This window comes from Siphateles boraxobius, unplaced genomic scaffold, assembly GCF_051911475.1.
Source record: "Siphateles boraxobius isolate OS27281-9 unplaced genomic scaffold, OSU_SipBor_1 12, whole genome shotgun sequence".
In the NCBI taxonomy this organism is placed as follows: Eukaryota; Metazoa; Chordata; class Actinopteri; order Cypriniformes; family Leuciscidae; genus Siphateles; species Siphateles boraxobius.
In genome coordinates, this window is record NW_027508722.1 from 35,403,537 (window position 1) to 35,425,481 (window position 21,945).

General features: G+C 37.5%; 1 protein-coding gene across 1 annotated transcript; it reads right to left on the reverse strand.

Annotated features, from left to right (window-relative positions):
- Positions 1 to 418: 418 nt before the first annotated feature.
- Positions 419 to 20,955, reverse strand: slc17a7b (solute carrier family 17 member 7b). The gene is made up of 13 exons (XM_077219274.1): positions 20,825 to 20,955; positions 15,800 to 16,052; positions 12,860 to 12,978; positions 12,634 to 12,748; positions 12,327 to 12,414; positions 11,940 to 12,026; positions 7,453 to 7,595; positions 7,212 to 7,361; positions 5,765 to 5,897; positions 3,468 to 3,578; positions 2,520 to 2,647; positions 2,052 to 2,121; positions 419 to 1,479 (listed from the first exon to the last, which is right to left on the reverse strand). Exons 1-13 carry the CDS (start codon positions 20,884 to 20,886, stop codon positions 1,178 to 1,180), a joined length of 1,761 nt encoding a protein of 586 aa, XP_077075389.1. The 5' UTR covers positions 20,887 to 20,955; the 3' UTR covers positions 419 to 1,177.
- Between the last annotated feature and the right edge of the window lie 990 nt (positions 20,956 to 21,945).

Consider the following 21,945-nt stretch of genomic DNA (forward strand, 5'->3'; position numbering starts at 1 on the left):
ATGTCAAGTGCCATGCTGGAGAGAAAGAGGAAGTGCCGCTAATTTCAGTTAAACTGTGTTATTTCTTTTCAATTATACTGTAACGAACCTTCAGGATCATCTCATCTTTTCTACTACCCTCTCTCGGCTATATGTGCAATCTTTCCACAGCATGTTGTTCATGTTGCTGAGTGGAAGCCCTCCACGCTAACGGTCAGCGCTTGGCATCGATTTTGTCCGACTTAGAACAAAAAAAGAAAAGGCTGAATATGATGTTTTAATTAAACTAATTAGATTTAATTTAAAAAAAATTTGTCTCAATAAAAAAGCTCTATTGACAACATTTGTGGGATAATGTCAATTATCACAGAAAATAATTTTGTCACTCAATTAAAAAAGAAATGTTTTAGTGCTAATTGTTATTGTGCCACAAACACTGTAAATAGAGATGGACTTTTATTGAATGCTAAATATTCCTTCAGTACAACTTTACTATGGCTAAAGATTAGATACATTTAAAAAATACACATTAAAGATCAAAAAATTAATCGTTAAAGAGAATTAGCTGTCAACACTGCTATAAGTTTATCCAAATAGTTTATATCACTAGCCTTTAAATGTGTATTTGTCTACATGAGACCAATACTAAACACACCTCACAGTATTGGCACATGAGATCAATTCTCTAAAATCGTGTTTTTAATTGAAATTATATTTTAGTGGCTCTGCAAAAGTGGATTTGAACATCTATTTCATATGTGAGTATCACCGTTTACACACAGTTTCATGATTGTCACAATTTAGGCAGAATGGCAGTAATATCTCATAACAGTAAAACTGTCAAAACCTCGATGATCACTTGCTAAAATACATGAGCAGAAAGTCAAAAGTATGGACACACTTGACATCCATAAGTTTGATTGGTCATGTAGGCTAGATCAGGCTTTCGTACCCTGGTAAACGTCCACATGCACTCAAACTGACACGTACACACACTCACACACACACTTCTGCTGAATCTATGTGATATCACTAGAAAGGTTTGATGTTAATTATGATGTTTGTTTTTTTTTTGTTTGGGTCAAAACCACTTCCTCAGTCCCACTCAGTTTCTGCACGGGAGGAATATTCAGTCCTTGTTTTCCAGCCGTCCTCTTCCAGCTTTACTCTTGATCTCTGAGCCCAGAATCCCTGAACATCATTCGGTCAGTCCCCTATCCTCCTCTCCTCCGTATAGGAAGCTATTTGTGCCAACAGGTTGGACATATTCCTCTGTTTTGTCCCAGTCTGAGACCCAGCTTCCTCCGGCTCCGCCCCCTCCAGTCCCCGCCCCATTGGGGTCTCCTGATTGGATAGTTGCTCCATAGCCGCCGCCTCCCGTTGAGCGGTACAGCTCTTCCGTTTCATCCGCTAGCTCGTCTTCTCCCAGTATACCACACTTCTCCTCACTCGTGTTCTCAGGCTCCGCCCACGGCTGCTTCTCTCCCGACGCAAAAATACCTGAAACACATCAGCAGTGACATCATCACTATGATTTATGTGGACACCTGTTCATTTAGAAGGGGCTTTTGAATTAATATCACTAAAATAGTCATAAAATGTCATAAAATTCCCACCCCAAAATCCAAAGAAAAAATTGTCTGAATGTTTATTTTTAGGACCGCACAAACATGATTTTTTATCCTATAATTTAAACAATTCTATTAATGAATTTATATATAAATTTGAATATATAAATATATGTATACATATACATATAATTCATTAATACAATTATTAAATATGACATGAGGATTATTACTGAATAAATAACAGAAAAAAGTATTTAATTTAATCAAATAAAAAACATTAATTTTAAAATATTTTTTGAAAATATTTTCATACATTTTCTTTATGAAATATCTTTTTTTTAAACTAATTTTGTCATGAGATTCAGCCTTTAATCCAAAGTGTGCCACAATTATTACACACACAACAAAATACACCAATATGAATTTAGATCAATAACTATACATGTTACATATGCACAATTAGACAGAGATGGATGGAAGGAAATGGACAGAAATATTCACCGTAGAAGATAACTCCACCATAATGAACAAGTGAAGCAATAAGAAACACATATTGCCACTCCTCCCGCGTCTACAGAGAGAAATACACAGGACAAGAATGTATGTTCATGTGTGTGTATAGAGATATCTATGTATGCATGTGTCACCACAACATTTGAGATAATCTATGTGCAAGTGTATATTCAGATAATATGTGCAACCTAACCCTAATGTGAGAGAAATAAGAGCAAGAAGAGAAGGGACGATGTGCATGAACAAAATGTGATGGCCAGGTACAGAAAAGAGAAGAAAATGAGAAAATGAGCTGATATATATTGACTGGAAACCAGAGAGATGGGAAATGACACGTGATCTCCATAAATGTTATAAGGAAAAGCATGAGCTTTAAACACAAACTGGTACAGACTGTCAGCACATCCAGCACAACAAACTCTCTTTTCCTCTGTGTCTATGGGTTAAGGTCGATACCTTGTTTTTGGTCATGGCACCAACAATCAGAGGGCACACCATGCCAGAGAGCGTGCCCACGCCGTTAGAGATGCCCATCAGAATACTGGCGTAGCGAGGGGCGATGTCCAAATGATTTACATTGAACCCTGAAGGTTGAAAAGAATAGAATGAAAAAATTGGGGTTGGGAAGATTTTTTTATATTTTCGAAAGAAATACATGTCTGTATTTATTTGATCAAAAACACAGTCAAAAATGTGAAATATTATTGCAATTTAAAATAATTGTTTTCTATTTGAATATATATTTAAACTGTAATTTATTCCTGTGATCAAAGCTGCATTTTCAGCATCATTACTCCAGTCTTCAGTGTCACATGATCCTTCAGAAATCATTCTAATATGCTGATTTGCTGCTCAAAAAACATTTATGATTATTATCAATGCTGAAAACTGTTCTGATGCTGCATATTTTTGTGGAAACCATGATGCGTTTTTTTCAGAAAAATAACAATAATAAAAATTCCCACCCCAACCCTTTTTTTAATCAATAAATTAATTAATAAATAATTTTTAATATATCCTGTTATTTATTTGGTGTACAGCACTGGTTTCAACATCTGTTGTTTTTAAATGTGCTTTATAAATTAATAAACTAAACAAATTTTAATAATTGTGTTAATGAATATAGATATAAATTAAAATATATATACTGTATATATATATATATATATATATATATATTCAGATTTTCTGCTCAAGAAACATTTCTGCTTATTATCAATGTTAGAAACAGTTCTGCTGTTGCATATTTTTGTGGAAATTGTGATGCAATTTTTTCAAAAAAGTGAAAAAACAGCATTTATTTGACATAGAATTCTTTTTTGGACATTATAAATGTCTTTACTGTCACTTTTGATCAAATGAATGCATAATTCCTGGCTTTTGCAAGGCAATGTATGTTCTTACCTGAGATGGCAAAACCACTGAATCCAACAGCAAGGACAAGAAACGAGATGGCAACACCCTTCGTGTGAGAGAAACCCACCACCAGAAGAAACGTGGCCTCCAGCCCGAAACCTAAACACACACACAACTTCAGGTGTCTCATCTATAGCAGCATCCAGACTGTGTATGTCATTGATTGAATTAGGGGGACCTGATGAGATTGGCTGAAATACTGGATTGACAGCAATACTTCATTGCCGAAGTATTTTTTGGCACACAGTGCCGCGACAAATCAATCACTCCTTTACGACTGGCTGCCAGCACAATGATTCACTGAGCTCGCGGCTGCTGCAACTTGCGCGCTCTTCACGACTCAACCTCCACGGACAGTTTTCAATGTTTTATCAGACAATAACTACTCAAGATTTTGCTTTAGTATGGGATTCAGCATAACAGCTTAGATTTCGGGAATGTCCCGAATTTTTCAGGACTTCTGGTCACCCTAGATTGAATAGATGAATGGATAAGTATATATGTAAGGGTTAATGCCCTTCGAGGTGTCCATTGTCAGGTATTAATGGACGACGGCGAGGCGTGAACCGTCCGACACGCAGCGGAGGACCTCCGCCGAAGTCCATTACTACCTGACAATGAACACCTCGAAGGGCATTAACCCGCTTATACCATGGTTACTTGCCAAATAACACATTTTTAAAACATTAGTTTATATTTTATTTAGTTTTACAATCGAAATCTAAAGTTTTTACAAACAATAACTTGGATTCCCTGGTTACGCCTGACGGGTTATTTAGCAACCGGAGATATTTATAGTCTTTCTTCAGCAGCATCCCAGTCATCAAAGCTGTCAAGTTCTCCAAAAGAATAAAAATAAAAAAAATAACGAAGTCGCTCATTGTTGTATTAGTAGCCCCGACTGCAACATAGTGTCGGCCCAGATCCGGCCCACATCTGGTACACGTGGATTCCACACGGTCCAGATGTGGGCCGGATCTGGGCCGACACTATGTTGCTGTCTGGGAGGCTATGTATAACGGCTAACTAGATGTTTGTTTTGATACAATAAATTGTAAACGGATACTTTGACTGCCTGTTGCTATGGTTACTCACAGCTGATGTAGCCAGCGCATTTATTTATTAATTTCGAACGGTAAACAGTCAGTTTCACCAGAACTCCTTTAGGTGTCCTCAATCACTTTTTAATGGACACCCTGCAGCCAATCAGAATCGAGTATTCACCCAGACCATGGTATAAATATTATATAGGTATGTAACGATACACTTGCAACCGGTTGAAAATCGATAAAAATGTGTGAAGATTCAAGTCGGTTGAAATGTTAAACGAATCTTGATACACGTTTTAAGCAGGGGCGTTTACTGTAGCCAACTGTGAAGTTGTGAACCTCGCTTTACAGGCACAATAGCAGCAAGCACACACTGGCGCGAAGCTAGCGAGTGTTTTCACTTCATTCATGGAACTTGAGCTTGTGTGAGCCAAGCTCAACTTCTATAGGAAAGAACTGAAAACGCTCGGTTTGCTCCGCTCGCGCCGCGCCAGTGTGTGCCTCACTGGTGTACACGCGCCGTCAAACACATGGCGACGGCAAGCGTAGATATTGACTCATCAAATCGGAGGTGTGGCGGCATTTTGACTTTCCGTAGACTAATAATAATCACCACCGTGAGAAGCACAAGTCACCTCCGTTTTCATGTAAAAGGCATTAATACGACAAGTGCGAGAGCCACGGAGATCACAAGGTGCACCAGTGTTTCCGTGGCAACCAGGTGTTGTATTTATTTTATGATCTCTTTCTCTAAATGTGTACTTGGATATATATTTTTTTATATATATAATTTATTGATGGTTATGGCATATTTTTCTAAATGTGTGTTTTTTTTAATCTCGTTGCTAGTGTAATGATACAAATTATAACAAAATTAAAATTCCTCTAAATGTGGTACTAATTTTACATAGTCTTTTACTTAGTGTGGGAAGGTACCGTCCACCCTCTTGACCAGACAGACAGAAAGACTGAGTTGAAACAACCTTGAAGGGATTTTTTTTTAAATTTCAATGTAGTATTTTTATTTGACAAATATATTTCAAAATGAAAAAGAAATGTGCAGCATTTTGTCTGAGAAATAATAAAAGGGACACTTTTTCATTTATAATTTCTTAAATTAATCACTTGTTAAAAAAATCGTGAGAAAATCACATCGTGAAACCAGTATCGTGAATCGTATCGCATCGTGAGTTGAGTGAATCGTTACATCCCTAATAATGAATGCGCAGGCTGTACCTCCACAGTTCATGAGTTTCCTGACGTTGGTGGTGGTCATTAAGTTGTGAGTCCTCAGGTAGTCGGCCAGCTGTCCTCCGATCGGCACGACGATGGTCATCACCAGATGAGGAAGAGCAGAGATGATCCCAACCTAAAGACGGAGAACAGGGACGCGTTTCAACTATCAGAAGATTTTTCTCCTGAAATAACAGATTAATCAAAATATCATATTTTTTAAAAAATAAAATAAATGTTAACAACAAATAATGACAATTATTATAATAATTATTACAGGGTGTCAACAGATATAAACAAGTTCAATTTAAGACCTTTTTAATGCCACTTTGAATGAAATTTAAGCTCAAACCTGTGATGGAAATACCACTAAAACGTAATATTTAATGTTTAACCTAAATAATTGACGTAATTTAATATTAACTACTTGTTTATTAAACTAAAATCAATGTAACATTTGCAATCGTGAGATTATTCAGCAAAATAGCTCTTGTAATGTTGTTACTTAACTATATCATTTGTTATAAATAAATAAACATTTTTAATTTTTACCTCAGTATGTTTCTTCTGTGAGTTTTTTTGTGTGTGCTGTTATGCTCATTTGTTTTGATTTCTCACCATAAAATCTCTCACAGAGACAGGCAGCGTGAGTCTCAACAGTGCTACCAAAAATACATTATCATTATCAATCGCTGTTTATGTAATAAAATCAGAACCATTCTCGCGATTCGATGCTTCACTGGTTATTTGACGGACATTGGGTCCATCAGACTGGAGAAATTTTATCGGTGATGTGACCAGAAATATTTAAGAATTTAATTCTGAATTTAAGACATTTTAAAACTTTTTTTAGGCCTTTTATTAGGAAAACTTTATTTAAGACTTTTTAAGGACCCACTGCCACCCTTTTTTATCACCCATATTATCTTTATGAACATTTTAACCCATACTAAGCAAAATAACGATTATTATAACCCAGACCAAGCAATTATTATAATACTATTGATATAACTATTATTATTATTATTTAATGTTCATAAAAATAAAAAGTGTATTGTTATTATCATATTATTAATAATAACAACAATGATTATTATTATTAACAAATATTATAACCCACACTAAGCAAAACAACTATTATTATTATGAATACTGAATAACCAACACTGACTAATCAAAATATTATTATTATTATTCAGTGTTCATAAAAATATTTGTTGTTGTCATATAATAATTATTATTATTAACTATTATTATGAAAAATTATTATATTCAGTTTATAATTACAATAAAATTCATATTTATTGTTTTTATTTTTATCATTATCATTATGAAGGCTGAATACACAACAACAAAATATGAACAATATTATGATTATTCTCATCTGAGCACAGTCTGAGGTACTAGATAGGAATCTGGGATAGGATACTGATAGGAGAACTTCTCTCACCTTGCTGATCTCAAACTTAAACACCTCCTCAAAATACGCCGGCTGACTGATGAGCAGCAGGTAGAACGTCCAGCTCCTGCAGAAATTGGCCACGATGATGGCGTAAACAGGCATCGATGTGAAGAAATGACGCCATGGAGTGTTAAATTTCTGTGTGAGAGGAGAAGGAGAGAGTCCTGGTCCTCATGCTGCAAGAGTTTCTATAATCAGTGTTTAAACATGCGCTCGTGTGTGTTCGTACTGTCAGTGGGTTCAGGAGTCCAGCTGATTCCCCGATGGCGTCTTCGATGTATTTCCTCTCCTCCGCCGTGATGGTCGGATGAGCCGCCGGACTCTCGTAGGACACCAGAATCCAGAACAAATACCAGCAGATCCCAAAACTACCTGCAGACAGAGAGATGGAGAGAAGAGAGACGGAGATATGAGAGACGGAGAGATGAGAGACGGAGAGATGAGAGATGGAGAGAAGAGAGAAGGAGAGAAGAGAGATGGAGAGAAAAGATAACAGACAGAGAGATGGAGAGAAAAGAGAAGGAGAGAAAAGAGAAAGAGACGGAGAGAAAATAGAAGTAGAGAAAAGAGATGGAGAGAAGAGTGAGATGGAGAGAAGAGAGAGATGGAGAGAAGAGAGGTGGAGAGAAGAGAGAAAAGTGAGATGGAGAGAAAAGAGAAGAGTGAGATGAAGAGAAGAGAGGTGGAGAGAAGAGAGAAAGGTGAGATGGAGAGAAAAGAGAAGAGTGAGATGGAGAAAAGAGTGAGATGGAGAGAAGAGAGAGATGGAGAGAAGAGAGAGATGGAGAGAAGAGAGAGATGGAGAGAAGAGTGAGATGAAGAGAAGAGTGAGATGGAGAGAAGAGAGAGATGGAGAGATGGAGAGAAGAGTGAGATGGAGAGAAGAGTGAGATGGAGAGAAGAGAGAAAAGTGAGATGGAGAGAAGAGAGAAAAGTGAGATGGAGAGAAGAGAGAGATGGAGAGAAGAGAGAGGTGGAGAGAAGAGAGAGATGGAGAGAAGAGAGAGATGGAGAGAAGAGAGAAAAGTGAGATGGAGAGAAGAGAGAGATGGAGAGAATAGAGAGATGGAGAGAAGAGTGAGATGGAAAAGGAGAGATATGGAGAGAAGAGAGAGGTGGAGAGAAGAGAGAGGTGGAGAGAAGAGAGAGATGGAGAGAAGAGTGAGATGGAGAGAAGAGAGAAAAGTGAGATGGAGAGAAGAGAGAGATGGAGAGAAGAGAGAGATGGAGAGAAGAGTGAGATGGAGAGAAGAGAGAAAAGTGAGATGGAGAGAAGAGTGAGAAAGAGAGGAGAGGGATAGAGAGAAGAGAGAGATAGAGAGAAGGGTGAGGTGGAGAGAAAAGAGAAGAGTGAGATGGAGAGAAGAGATAGCTGGAGAGAAGAGAGAGGTGTAGAGAAGAGTGAGATGGAGAGAAGAGAGAGGTGGAGAGAAGAGAGAGATGGAGAGAAGAGAGAAGAGTGAGATGAAGAGAAGAGTGAGATGAAGAGAAGAGAGAAGAGTGAGATGGAGAGAAGAGAGTTGGAGAGAAGAGTGAGATGAAGAGAAGAGAGAAGAGTGAGATGGAGAGAAAAGATTTGGAGAGAAGAGTGAGATGAAGAGAAGAGAGAAGAGTGAGATGAAGAGAAGAGAGAAGAGTGAGATGAAAAGAAGAGAGAAGAGTGTGATGGAGAGAAGAGAGAAGAGTGAGATGGAGAGAAGAGAGAAGAGTGAGATGGAGAGAAGAGAGTTGGAGAGAAGAGAGAAGAGTGAGATGAAGAGAAGATAGAAGAGTGAGATGGAGAGAAGAGAGTTGGAGAGAAGAGAGAACAGTGAGATGAAGAGAAGAGTGAGAAGGAGAGAAGAGAGTTGGAGAGAAGAGTGAGATGAAGAGAAGAGAGAAGAGTGAGATGGAGAGAAGAGAGAAGAGAGTTGGAGAGAAGAGTGAGATGAAGAGAAGAGAGAAGAGTGAGATGAAGAGAAGAGAGAAGGGTGTGATGGAGAGAAGAGAGAAGAGTGATATGGAGAGAAGAGAGAAGAGTGAGATGGAGAGAATAGAGTTGGAGAGAAGAGAGAAGAGTGAGATGAAGAGAAGAGAGAAGAGTGAGATGGAGAGAAGAGAGTTGGAGAGAAGAGAGAAGAGTGAGATGAAGAGAAGAGAGAAGAGTGAGATGGAGCGAAGAGAGAAGAGTGAGATGGAGAGAAGAGAGTTGGAGAGAAGAGAGAAGAGTGAGATGGAGAGAAGAGAGTTGGAGAGAAGAGAGAACAGTGAGATGAAGAGAAGAGTGAGAAGGAGAGAAGAGAGAAGAGAGTTGGAGAGAAGAGTGAGATGAAGAGATGAGAGAAGAGTGAGATAGAGAGAAGAGAGTTGGAGAGAAGAGAGAAGAGTGAGATGAAGAGAAGAGAGAAGAGTGAGATGAAGAGAAGAGAGAAGGGTGTGATGGAGAGAAGAGAGAAGAGTGATATGGAGAGAAGAGAGAAGAGTGAGATGGAGAGAAGAGAGTTGGAGAGAAGAGAGAAGAGTGAGATGAAGAGAAGAGAGAAGAGTGAGATGGAGAGAAGAGAGTTGGAGAGAAGAGAGAAGAGTGAGATGAAGAGAAGAGAGAAGAATGAGTTGAAGAGAAGAGAGAAGAGTGAGGTGAAGAGAAGAGAGAAGAGTGAGATGAAGAGAAGAGAGAAGAGTGAGATGGAGAGAAGAGAGAAGAGTGAGATGAAGAGAGAAGAGTGAGATGGAGAGAAGAGAGTTGGAGAGAAGAGAGAAGAGTGAGATGAAGAGAAGAGAGAAGAGTGAGATGGAGAGAAGAGAGAAGAGTGAGATGGAGAGAAGAGAGAAGAGTGAGATGGAGAGAAGAGAGTTGGAGAGAAGAGAGAAGAGTGAGATGAAGAGAGAAGAGTGAGATGGAGAGAAGAGAGTTGGAGAGAAGAGAGAAGAGTGAGATGGAGAGAAGAGAGTTGGAGAGAAGAGAGAAGAGTGAGATGAAGAGAAGAGAGAAGAGTGAGATGAAGAGAAGAGAGAAGAGTGAGATGGAGAGAAGAGAAGAGAGAAGAGTGAGATGGAGAGAAGAGAGAAGAGTGAGATGAAGAGAGAAGAGTGAGATGGAGAGCAGAGAGAAGAGTGAGATGAAGAGAGAAGAGTGAGATGAAGAGAAGAGAGAAGAGTGAGATGGAGAGAAGAGAGAGGAGTGAGATGGAGAGAAGAGAGAAGAGAGAAGAGTGTGATGGAGAGAAGAGAGAAGAGTGAGATGGAGAGAAGAGAGAAGAGTGAGATGGAGAGAAGAGAGTTGGAGAGAAGAGAGAAGAGTGAGATGAAGAGAAGATAGAAGAGTGAGATGGAGAGAAGAGAGTTGGAGAGAAGAGAGAACAGTGAGATGAAGAGAAGAGAGAAGAGTGAGATGAAGACAAGAGAGAAGAGTGAGATGGAGAGAAGAGAGAAGAGTGAGATGAAGAGAAGAGAGAAGAGTGAGATGGAGAGAAGAGAGAAGAGTGAGATGAAGAGAAGAGAGAAGAGTGAGATGGAGAGTAGAGAGTTGGAGAGAAGAGAGAAGAGTGAGATGGAGAGAAGAGAGAAGAGTGAGATGAAGAGAAGAGAGAAGAGTGAGATGGAGAGAAGAGAGTTGGAGAGAAGAGAGAAGAGTGAGATGGAGAGAAGAGAGAAGAGTGAGATGAAGAGAAGAGAGAAGAGTGAGATGAAGAGAAGAGAGAAGAGTGAGTTGGAGAGAAGAGAGAAGAGTGAGATGGAGAGAAGAGAGTTGGAGAGAAGAGAGAAGAGTGAGATGGAGAGAAGAGTGAGATGGAGAGAAGAGAGTTGGAGAGAAGAGAGAAGAGTGAGATGAAGAGAAGAGAGAAGAGTGAGATGAAGAGAAGAGAGAAGAGTGAGATGGAGAGAAGAGAGAAGAGTGAGATGAAGAGAAGAGAGAAGAGTGAGATGGAGAGAAGAGAGAAGAGTGAGATGAAGAGAAGAGAGAAGAGTGAGATGAAGAGAAGAGAGAAGAGTGAGATGGAGAGAAGAGAGAAGAGTGAGATGTAGAGAAGAGAGAAGAGTGAGATGAAGAGAAGAGAGAAGAGTGAGATGGAGAGAAGAGAGTTGGAGAGAAGAGAGAAGAGTGAGATGGAGAGAAGAGAGAAGAGTGAGATGAAGAGAAGAGAGAAGAGTGAGATGAAGAGAAGAGAGAAGAGTGAGTTGGAGAGAAGAGAGAAGAGTGAGATGGAGAGAAGAGAGTTGGAGAGAAGAGAGAAGAGTGAGATGGAGAGAAGAGAGAAGAGTGAGATGGAGAGAAGAGAGAAGAGTGAGATGGAGAGAAGAGAGTTGGAGAGAAGAGAGAAGAGTGAGATGAAGAGAAGAGAGAAGAGTGAGATGAAGAGAAGAGAAGAGAGAAGAGTGAGATGGAGAGAAGAGAGAAGAGAGAAGAGTGAGATTAAGAGAAGAGAGAAGAGTGAGATGAAGAGAAGAGAGAAGAGTGAGATGGAGAGAAGAGAGTTGGAGAGAAGAGAGAAGAGTGAGATGAAGAGAAGAGAGAAGAGTGAGATGGAGAGAAGAGAGTTGGAGAGAAGAGAAGAGAGAATAGTGAGATGAAGAGAAGAGAGAAGAGTGAGATATGTGTGTGTGTGTGTGTGTGTGTGTGTGTGTGTGTGTGTGTGTGTGTGTGTGTGTGTGTGTGTGTGTGTGTGTGTGTGTGTGTGTGTGTGTGTGTGTGTGTGTGTGTGTATGTGTGTATGTGTGTGTGTGTGTGTTTCTCACCATATACGTAGAAGACTGAGGGCCAGCCTGAATACTGAACCAGAATTCCAGCTAACGGCATGGCTATCACAGCGCCTGCGTATGAACCTGAGAAACACAACAAATCACATATACACTCTACATACATCTATGCAAACTATACATTTATTAATTTAAAAGAATATTAAATATTAAATGAATATTATAATTAAAATAAAAAACAACAACATTAATGATAATAATAATTATAATATTATTCATAATTTTTATATTTATTGTTACTTATAGTTCATATGAACACTCAATAAGTATATTGGGGGGGGGGGGGGGGGGGGCAGCAATAATAAAAATTATTAAAGATTACTTTTCCACAGATATTAAACTGCTAAGCAAAAATAATGACCTCACCACAGAACGCTGTTGTGGCCAATCGGCTTCTTTCCAGAGGCGGAGCCCATTTGGCCCAGATCCCATGGCATGCTGGGTAAGATACACCCTGAGCAGAAATGACAATAACAGTAGATGATGTCATAGACTATAACCAGAGCAATACTGTGCTTCAGTCACGCAATACCCAGAGGAGCATGCAGAGGTCAGTAAATACTGCACAGTATGCGACACTGTTGGGGAACGTTACTTTTAAAAGTAATACATCATATAATTTGTGTTTCTCATAGGAAAAGTTATGATATATATAGATTTTTTTTTTTTTTACCTCCACCAGCCCCTGTAGTATCCTCACAAAAATCACACAGCCGAAGTGCACCCGTGCTGCCGAGGGAATCATCATATTCAGGATAGACGTGGACACGACTGCAAAGCCAAACACTCTGAGAAACAGAGAGAGAGAGAAACATGTACTGCATCAGTGTGTGTGTGTGTGTGTGTGTGTGTGTGTGTGTTCATTCTGTTCGCTGTGATTTAAAGACTGCATGACTGACCGGTTGGCTGCAAACTTCTGACAGATAAAGCCTCCTGGAATCTGAGTGACAATATATCCCCAAAAAAATGATCCGTGAATCATTCCTACAGTCTCTGGATCCCAGGTGAACTGAGCTTTCTGAAACACAGAAGCTTTCTACACTTAATGAACAAATTACAATATAGAAATAAACATAACATAATGCATAAAACAATACTGAAATCCTTCAATAACACTTGCATTGCCTTAAATTGTTATATTGCTTTTATTAATGAAATGCACCTAATAAATCGATGTGCACTGCATTTAGCAAAAATAAAATAAAATGCAAAATAATTAGTTGAGTCATGTGACAATATTGTAGTGTAACACTCTTTATTGTTGCATGATGTTTTACATACTACTTTATGTTTTACATACTACTTTAGTATTCGATGAGTAAATACAGTATGTAACATTGTTGGGAAATGCTACTTTTAAAAGTAACACATTATAATTTACTCAATACTCATGAAAAATAAGTCATGTTACATTGCTGCAAGAAACAAGCACACTTGGTTTTTCGTTTACCAGCAGTGTTTTTAATGTTACTTTTAAAATGCATCAAAAAATCGATGTGCTCTCCATCAAACATGATTGTATGCCAAACTCAAATATTATGAGCAGAATCAGTCCTAATTTACAACTTTCAAGTGAAGTGCCAGCGCCACCTATTGGTCAACATTTGTAAAGTGCTCTCTGTAAAGAGTAAAGTGTTCTTGAAATACAGCCTCTTTCTGTTTGATGTCTAATTCATCATACACATAGGGTTTGTCATATCTAAAAATCTTTTAATATCCTTTGAGCAGCGTAATTGCAAGATTATCTGGACACAAAGATCTGATGAACAACTATGGGGAGTTTAAAAATGTATGAAAAAAATGGCAGAAAATCTAGTTGGGTGGAAATTGTACATGAACATGAAATGATACGCTGACGACATTAGCCATGCTTCCATCCACCTGTTTTTTTGTAGTTGTTTGTTTTGCATTTAGTGATATCGCATAAAAAACTCTGGAGGCGCATTAAGTCTAAAAGTGCACATAAAAACATAAGTACTCAATTGAGGTGGATATATTTTTTTATCCGATTAGAAGACATGCACATAAAATACACTGCCTGGACAAAAAAAAGCCACTGTTTGGATTTAAATAGGCAAAAGATTAAGAGTCTATGATTGGATCATTATTGCAGTGATTATTATGTTTCTAACAAGTTACTTCCAAACTGTAATACATTATAGATTACTTGTTCCTCTTATTTAAAAGTAATTCTTTACCTTAAAATATTACTGTCTCAGAGTTGTAATGCGTTACATTACTCCTGTATTACTTTTGAGTTACTTTCACCAAAATAACTACAGAAGTAGAACATAACATTCTAAAATGACAGAATGTACTACAGAGCATTTTACATCCAGTAGAAGGCTACTAACAATATAGCATATAATTGGCAAAGTGAAGGCTTAAGACAATGCAAGAAAGGATGACAAACAGAATCACAAACGATCCAAGTCTGTTAAAAGTATGGTGGAGGTAAATTGATATCTGGGAATAGCTTGGGTCTATTCAATATTAGACAACAGAACTGTATGTAAACTCTAATGCCATGACAAGATGCACATTTGTTCTATTCTTATTGTTGCCATTATTGTTAATTCTCTTGGAATTGACGTTGATAGTTCTTTCGGTTTTTGACAAAGGTTGCATCTGACAAACTTGAAGTAATGCGCATACGTCCACCTCGTGAATGTACAGTCTTCTTCTGTCATCTTCAGCCATTAGCCGAGCACAGAGGCCGAATCACTCCTGTAAAACCCGCCCTAAACACACCTTCACTGTCACACAATACACAGCTACACCAGCAAGAGGGAGATGAATGAAATAAATTGCTATACAAATATATCAGAAGCCGTCATTTAGTCTTTATTCACAAACTTGGGCACCACACGCGGCTATTGACTGACCACCAACAGGTAATAACTTACTTGCATTTTTCATTCGTTAATGTCTCGCGGTCTTGCTTGGGTCTTTTTTGTGTGTGTTTTTTTTTTTAACAATTAAATTTTGGGCTAAAAGTATGTTGTAACGCAAGCGTTACTGAACATGTACCGAGTAAAATATTACTGAAAATTGATTAGTAATGCCTTACACTACAGGAAAAAGTAATACGTTACTGTAATGCATTCATTTTGTAACGCGTTACTCCCAACACTGAACATGTTATATGTTTGGGAACAGTTCTTCTAACTCTAATTGATGGAGTGTGTAGCTTTTCATTTCTGAAACAATCATATATGAAGAACAAAATACATCACAACATATAGTAATGTACAATGGAAATACATTTACATAATAAATCCCTCCATGTGCAACAAAAAAACTCCCTTGACTTTGCCTCAGTTGAGTTTGTGATTGGATAACAGGACTAACCAGAGGACCAATCACATCACAGCATCTCAAATGTTGGTTTGGTCACGTCTGAGCCAAAGTCTGTCATCAGAATGATTTGGTTTAATTCCCTCTCAGAAGCGTCTCACATGATTGTGTTCGCACCGGCATCCGAACGCAAGAGATCATGACAGCGTTTATTGCATTTTGACACGCAAGTCATTTATGATGGAGGAATAAAGAGCCAGAGTGGCTTCACTGATTGTAGCAACTTCCATTTTTATTACAGATATTTTGCACCAATTTCCCAGGAAGTGATGATTTTGTTCTCTTGAACACATTGGATGGAAACGCTGCTTTATTCGCAAATGTTTTATGTGATATTCTGTTCGTTAAATTTGCAACTTTGAATGGAAATATAGTGACATTAAGGGTTCGAGACCAATACCAAATTTGCATGGAAAAACTTGAAAGGTCTGTATGCGGTGCAAATATTTCAGAATTTTGGTCGCACATGAAATCCAACTTACCACGATGTATGGCTTGCCTTCTCTATAGACGGTGTGGTTGTTCACCATGCTAACCACAGCTACGCCGAGGTTACAGCGGATCCCGAAGGAGATGCAGAATCCCAGGCCTGACAGTATAGCGATGATGTAGCGTCGGGGCAGGCCGAAACACGTGCAGTCCACCACTGGGAGATCCTTCTCCTCCTGGAGCTCAGGACGACCCTCCGCGGACAACTCGATCGTCTCGCCATTCTCCTGACGCTTCTCTAGAACCCTGACAAACACACATCAACACACATTAAACGGTTTCATACATCACTAAAGCCTTCCAACTTCAGAATCGGCTGCCTGCAGGAAAGAAGACTGAGAAAAATCTCTTTAATATCTCGATTCTTTCTCCCTAGACAGTAATGAGAGAGCTGGAGGCTTTTGCTGAAGGTTCTCCTGAGAAACAAACCTTAATAAAGTCTTAAAATGTACTTTTGTATGATTGATCAAGAAACCAGAGTACCTCATCAAATTCTTACAAGATATATTCTGAGCTGCTCCACACTGTATTATTATGGCTAATTTTAAGATTTATTGTATGTATTTGAACAGCATGTACAATTTTCATCCATTTGGATTACACAGTTTTAGCACAAACTAATAAATGTAATGTGATGCATCAGTCATACATAAATGAAAAGAGTATGAAACGGGTCAGATTTCTGTAATAGTACTAATAAACTGTTAAACATGCAATTACCAGGTTCATATTATTGTTATCAATCAATCAATAAAATCTCATACATTTTACCTAACTGTATTTCGCTTGTTCCGCAGCTAGCCATATCAACTGATAAAAATTAAAAAAATCACCATGAACACATTTATGCGGCATGATTCTAAGAAATTTGAATAAATGCATCCTGAAAATTTGATTATTTAAATCAAATCAAATCAAATAGAATTACATATACCTTACATGTTTATGTATGACTGACAAATATGCATCACATTAAGTTTATTATTTTATGTATGATAAACTGTGTAATCCAAATGGATCGAAATTGTATATGCAATTCAAATACATACATCTTAAATGGAAGCATAAATATTTTTGAGTGCACATTAATAATTGCAATAATTCGCATATAGCAATAATTAATTTATAGCTCAAAACTCTGAAGGTATGACCATTTTTATATGCGTCTGTTTGTGTTTGTGCTAAGGAATTTTAGGAGAAACATCTCAGAGTTGAGCTTTATAAAGACATTTTAATGCTGTGAATTCTCATTTAAAATCGAGTTTCTGATGTTCACCGGTGCTCATAAAACAAAAATAAGAGGCAGTAGTGAAACGCTTCCCAGTTCAGATTCATAATGAACCGATGTGTCACATCTAATCCAGATTAAACACGCACTAACATGCTATGAGAGCAGCAGTTTCCTTTTACCACAAACATCACAGAATCACATTCAATTTTCATAAATATCTTCAGAAAAATATGAGTGGTGTTTGACTGTACAAAACTCACAGTTTGCATGCTTATGCACTATTCTATGACGTTTTGTAGTATAAATAGTGTGAGTAGTGAGTTTTCCAAATAGAAAAAGTGCACTTTAAAAACCCGGATGATGCACTTAACTGAAAAAATGAAGAGTGGAATGTTGGACACTTCATGCACTCGACTGTCACAGCTTTAATTATGTAATGAAGAAGGGGGAATGACAAAATAACCGTATAAAATTCATACACACAGTTGAGTACATACAGTAGTGCACAGTGTATGGTGACACATTTGGGACACAACTTTAGTGAAGTAACAGCACAATCATTCCCTCAACAAGACACATGATTTGAGGATTCATTCATGTTTGGAGCACAAACACTGCAGGAAGACACACACATTCAACATTAGAGGTTTGAGCACATCAATAACCCGAAATATTTGCAGGAATAATATGCTTGACTTAAAGACCATAAAATTTCACATCAGAGGAGTCAAAGATCTGGCCTTTGGTACAAGTATCTTTACAGTAGTGAACCTCCATGTGCATCTCTCATCACTGTTAAATACAGACTCTTACCGTCAGGTTACAGCACCACTGCAGCTGATGAAATAATAATGTTCCTCAGAGCCTGAATTATTGATCAAACCTTCTATTTTAGTCTTTTTCTGCCTCTCTTCTCCCTCCCCCTTCATCCATCCGTTCATCCAGTTCCATATATCCCATCTACACGAAAAATACTTTGAAACCATTCGCACTCCGAAAATGCTAGTAAATTGCACAAAAAAGTGCAAAGAAACGGCAAGTAACACGTTGATTTAAACATTAAACTTTGATGTAGAAAGACTGAAAGTGTTCAATTGTAAAAAAATAAAATAAAATAAAAACAACACTTTGAAAATTATTGGTTTTTACAGTGTACGTTTAAAGAGGTAAAAGAGATTTTGAAGTATTTGAGGACAATTAGATGTATTTAAATCATTTGTGTAGCAGATGTGTAGCAGTACTATGCCAAATAAATAAAATTGAATAAATTAAAAAATAAGATGAAAATGAAAAAAATAATGTTGCTCAGACATCAAACTGTAATGTTTAATCTGAAGCAATGAAATAAAAAACAAACTGAACAAAAAAAACTAAATAGTAAAGACATGACAAAAACACATAACAAAACGAACACTGAAAATATAAAAATAAAAGTTAATTGAAATTTTTAATAATACTATAAAACTATAAATAATACTAAAATAACACCATGCAGAGGAACTATGCCTAAATTTCGATTTATTCTCTTAATATTTTCCTTATTAATTTAGGATGGACAGAAATTCTCAACTCTTACACATTTCAGTGTTATTTCAGATTTACTAAACGTCACAAAAAACAAATTGAACTGTTCCTGGTCACTTTATGCATCAGTCCACGTCAGTTCCTGTTTAAATCCGTGCTTCCTGTCCAGAATAAGCTGCAAAGTGAACCAGACTTTCTGCTGGCGAGACACTTTTCTCCCAACACTTCTTACAGGTTAAGTGCTTTGCTTAAGGCTCGTACAGCACAAAACATACAACAGTTTCAACCACAGTGGTGAAAAGAAAAACATGCACGGCATCATCAGAAGAGCAGACGGTTACATGTTTCTATCGCAGACGACGAGGGTGTTTTGGCCAATGTAATAAACCTGTTGATCACATTACAGAGGAATCCATACTCAAGTAAGAGAATTGAGCTTTTAAATGGCCGTTTTTAAGTAACAAAATCCTCACATTGTGCAGGAAGAACTAACAGTTTAATGACACTGTCCAGTCCAGTAATAGCATTCGTGACGTGGACGACCGTGACGACTTGTGGGGGAGAGAGAGAGAGAGAGAGAGAGAGAGAGAGAGAGAGAGAGAGAGAGAGAGAGAGAGAGAGAGAGAGAGAGAGAGAGAGAGAGAGAGAGAGAGAGAGAGAGAGGATTTAACTAGCAGGAGGTTAGTTGGAGATCTATTTCAGGACTGGATTTACACGTTAAAGGCCGCTCAAAATCCAGAGAAACAGAGAGAGAGAGAGAGAGAGAGAGAGAGAGAGAGAGAGAGAGAGAGAGAGAGAGAGAGAGAGAGAGAGAGAGAGAGAGAGAGAGAGAGATTGTGTTTTTCCCAGTATGCTAATGTGACAGATCAATGAAAGTTGATTTGATCCTTACAAGTATAAACACTGATTAAATGAATAACATTTTTATCTGCATATATATCATTTAAATATGAAGACTTTTTGCCCTTGGGGATAAAAAAAGTACTTGTACTTCTGCAGGAAACTATACATGCAGAAAAGCATCAGACACCTTCAATATTACTGCAATTATTCCATTGACATCGATTATAATATTAAATATTGAATGTCATTAAGTATTAATGGACACATTAATACTTAACCAGAGTTCATTACAAAACAATATTTAACAATTTACTACTTAAACAAAAGTCTTGATGCTTGTTTTAGAAAGCATTTCATTTTAGTTAATTATCGTTTTGCTTTACCACAATATAGTTCTCTTTCATAAATCTTTTTCAATCTAAAATCTATAACAAGTGCATTATTTATAGTTATTTTGCACTACATAATAAATACTGTTTGGTTTTCCCATTTATAACAGGAACATTGTGAGGGAAGTATATATTAATTTAAAATTATTTTATAATTAATCTCAGAAGCAAGTATAGCTGCCAAAAACTACGGTATAATGAACATGTCGCAAAGAACTGGAAGGATAAATGCAGAAAACCCTAAAAGTGCAGCTATAATAATATAATAATAATTGAATATAAAATGTGGACATTAAATATGGTAACTAACACTGTAAAGGGTATAATAAAAAATGCCATAGATACTGTAAAATATGCATTTAAATTCATCATAGGCTACATTAAGGTCAAATATGTCTATACATTTGAACCGTACTACTCAGACTACTCAAACAAAAAAATTATATTATATTACCAGTAGTGTTTTAAATGATCATTAGCCTACGCTTAAAGTAACAAACACCATATCAAGTGTATTTTTCTAAATCTGGGCATCTTTACATGATGCCATGATGCAGAACGGAAGTGGTCACCTGACAGGTGAAATGTGACGACACAAACCAGACAAGAGTCGCTATTAATAGAGTCCAGTCGAGTTAATCTGGTCGCGTTAATAAAGACACACACACATAGGCTACACACTAGACAAACAACTACACAAAAGAGTATCTCTTCAATAGTGTCATTAAAACAAACATCAAAGCACTGAAAGAGTGACTTAAATCCTGTCTTTATCTTCTATGACTGTATTGTGTGTTTGCGGTCCTGTACCTCAGCTCACATGCTATAATCCCACCATCTCCATCTCAACATCTTATCTTTACAATACATGTTCTGATAAATATCAACTATTGACTAAATAGTTTTAGACCTCATTCAGCTCGATTTTAATGCTTTAACAATGTAGAATTAGACATTGAACTGTACATATGAACATATAAACCGGTTTAGCCATTTCTTTACAACTTTAGTAAGTTATGTTTGCGTCTTACCGGTTTATTCTTCCTAGTGTCTTGGCCGCTGCTGCTTTAAAGCGCTCAGGTCGGACCTCCATCCTCTACAACTCACTGCGGGACCGGGCGAGATCTGCGCGCTCCTGCTCTCACAAGCACTCACCCACCCCCTCACACACGCTAATACTCTCCCTCACACAGACACGCGGACGCGCATGCACCCATACCCACACACACACACATACATACATACATAAACTTCAGATGTTTAAAGGCACCCTTACATCAAGGATGACAACTAGTACTGGCATAACGACCACAAAAGTTTTAACAATCGTTCAAATTCTATGAGAATTATGAAGTCCAAACCACGACGATAACGACAAAAGCAACTATATCGAATCACTTTCAGAGCGACTTTTTTACCCACTTATGAACGATAAAACATTGACAGCCAATCAGAATCCATTCTGGGCGCGAACATTTAAAGCGCTGTGGACGTTAGGATCGTTATCGTTCATGGTGTGAATAATGGACCTTTACGATAACGTTACAAAATGTAATTGTAAAAATCGTTGTAAATTTAAAAGAATAGAGTCCACACCACAACTATAACAATAACTACACACAAGAACGATATGGTTGGAATTACTTTCAAAACATTTTTTTCCAGCCGATAATAGCCAATCAGAATCTGTTCTGCTTGAGCATTTAAAGCGGTTAAGCGGTAAAGCATAGTTATCGTTTTTGGTGTGAAAGGGCCATAATTCTATGAGAAAAATTAAATCCACACCACAACGATAAATCCACATACAGACACAATAAACAATATCTTCCCAATTAATTAATTAATAAATACCCCCTTATGAAATATAAATATTGACAGCAAATCAAAATCCATTCAAACAGTGAGAATTTAAAGTGTCAGACAACAAAACTGGTGTGGATGCCTTATAGCCTACATAATTCCACGTCCGGTGCCTCAAACATAATTCCTGGAATGACACTCCCAAAGGAATACCGGTGGATCAATTCTTGGAGAAAAGCCAGGGGTACAAGACAATGAAACCAGCATTAGGGTCTAAACAACTTTTTTTGCGAGTTGTATCAAAGATATGTTGTTAGACTCAGAGAAACAGTTTGACTAGTTTAACTAGACA

What these genes read in the sequence shown, in the direction of transcription:
- slc17a7b (XM_077219274.1), bottom strand. Translation starts at nt 20,886, where the DNA reads ATGGAGGTCCGACCTGAGCGCTTTAAAGCAGCAGCGGCCAAGACACTA. An exon ending in TTAAGTTTGAGATCAGCAAG is followed by an intron (nt 5,898 to 7,211) that starts GTGAGAGAAGTT and finishes CTCCGTCTTTAG; the next exon opens with GTTGGGATCATCTCTGCTCT. An exon ending in CAGTGGTTTTGCCATCTCAG is followed by an intron (nt 2,648 to 3,467) that starts GTAAGAACATAC and finishes TTCAACCTTCAG; the next exon opens with GGTTCAATGTAAATCATTTG.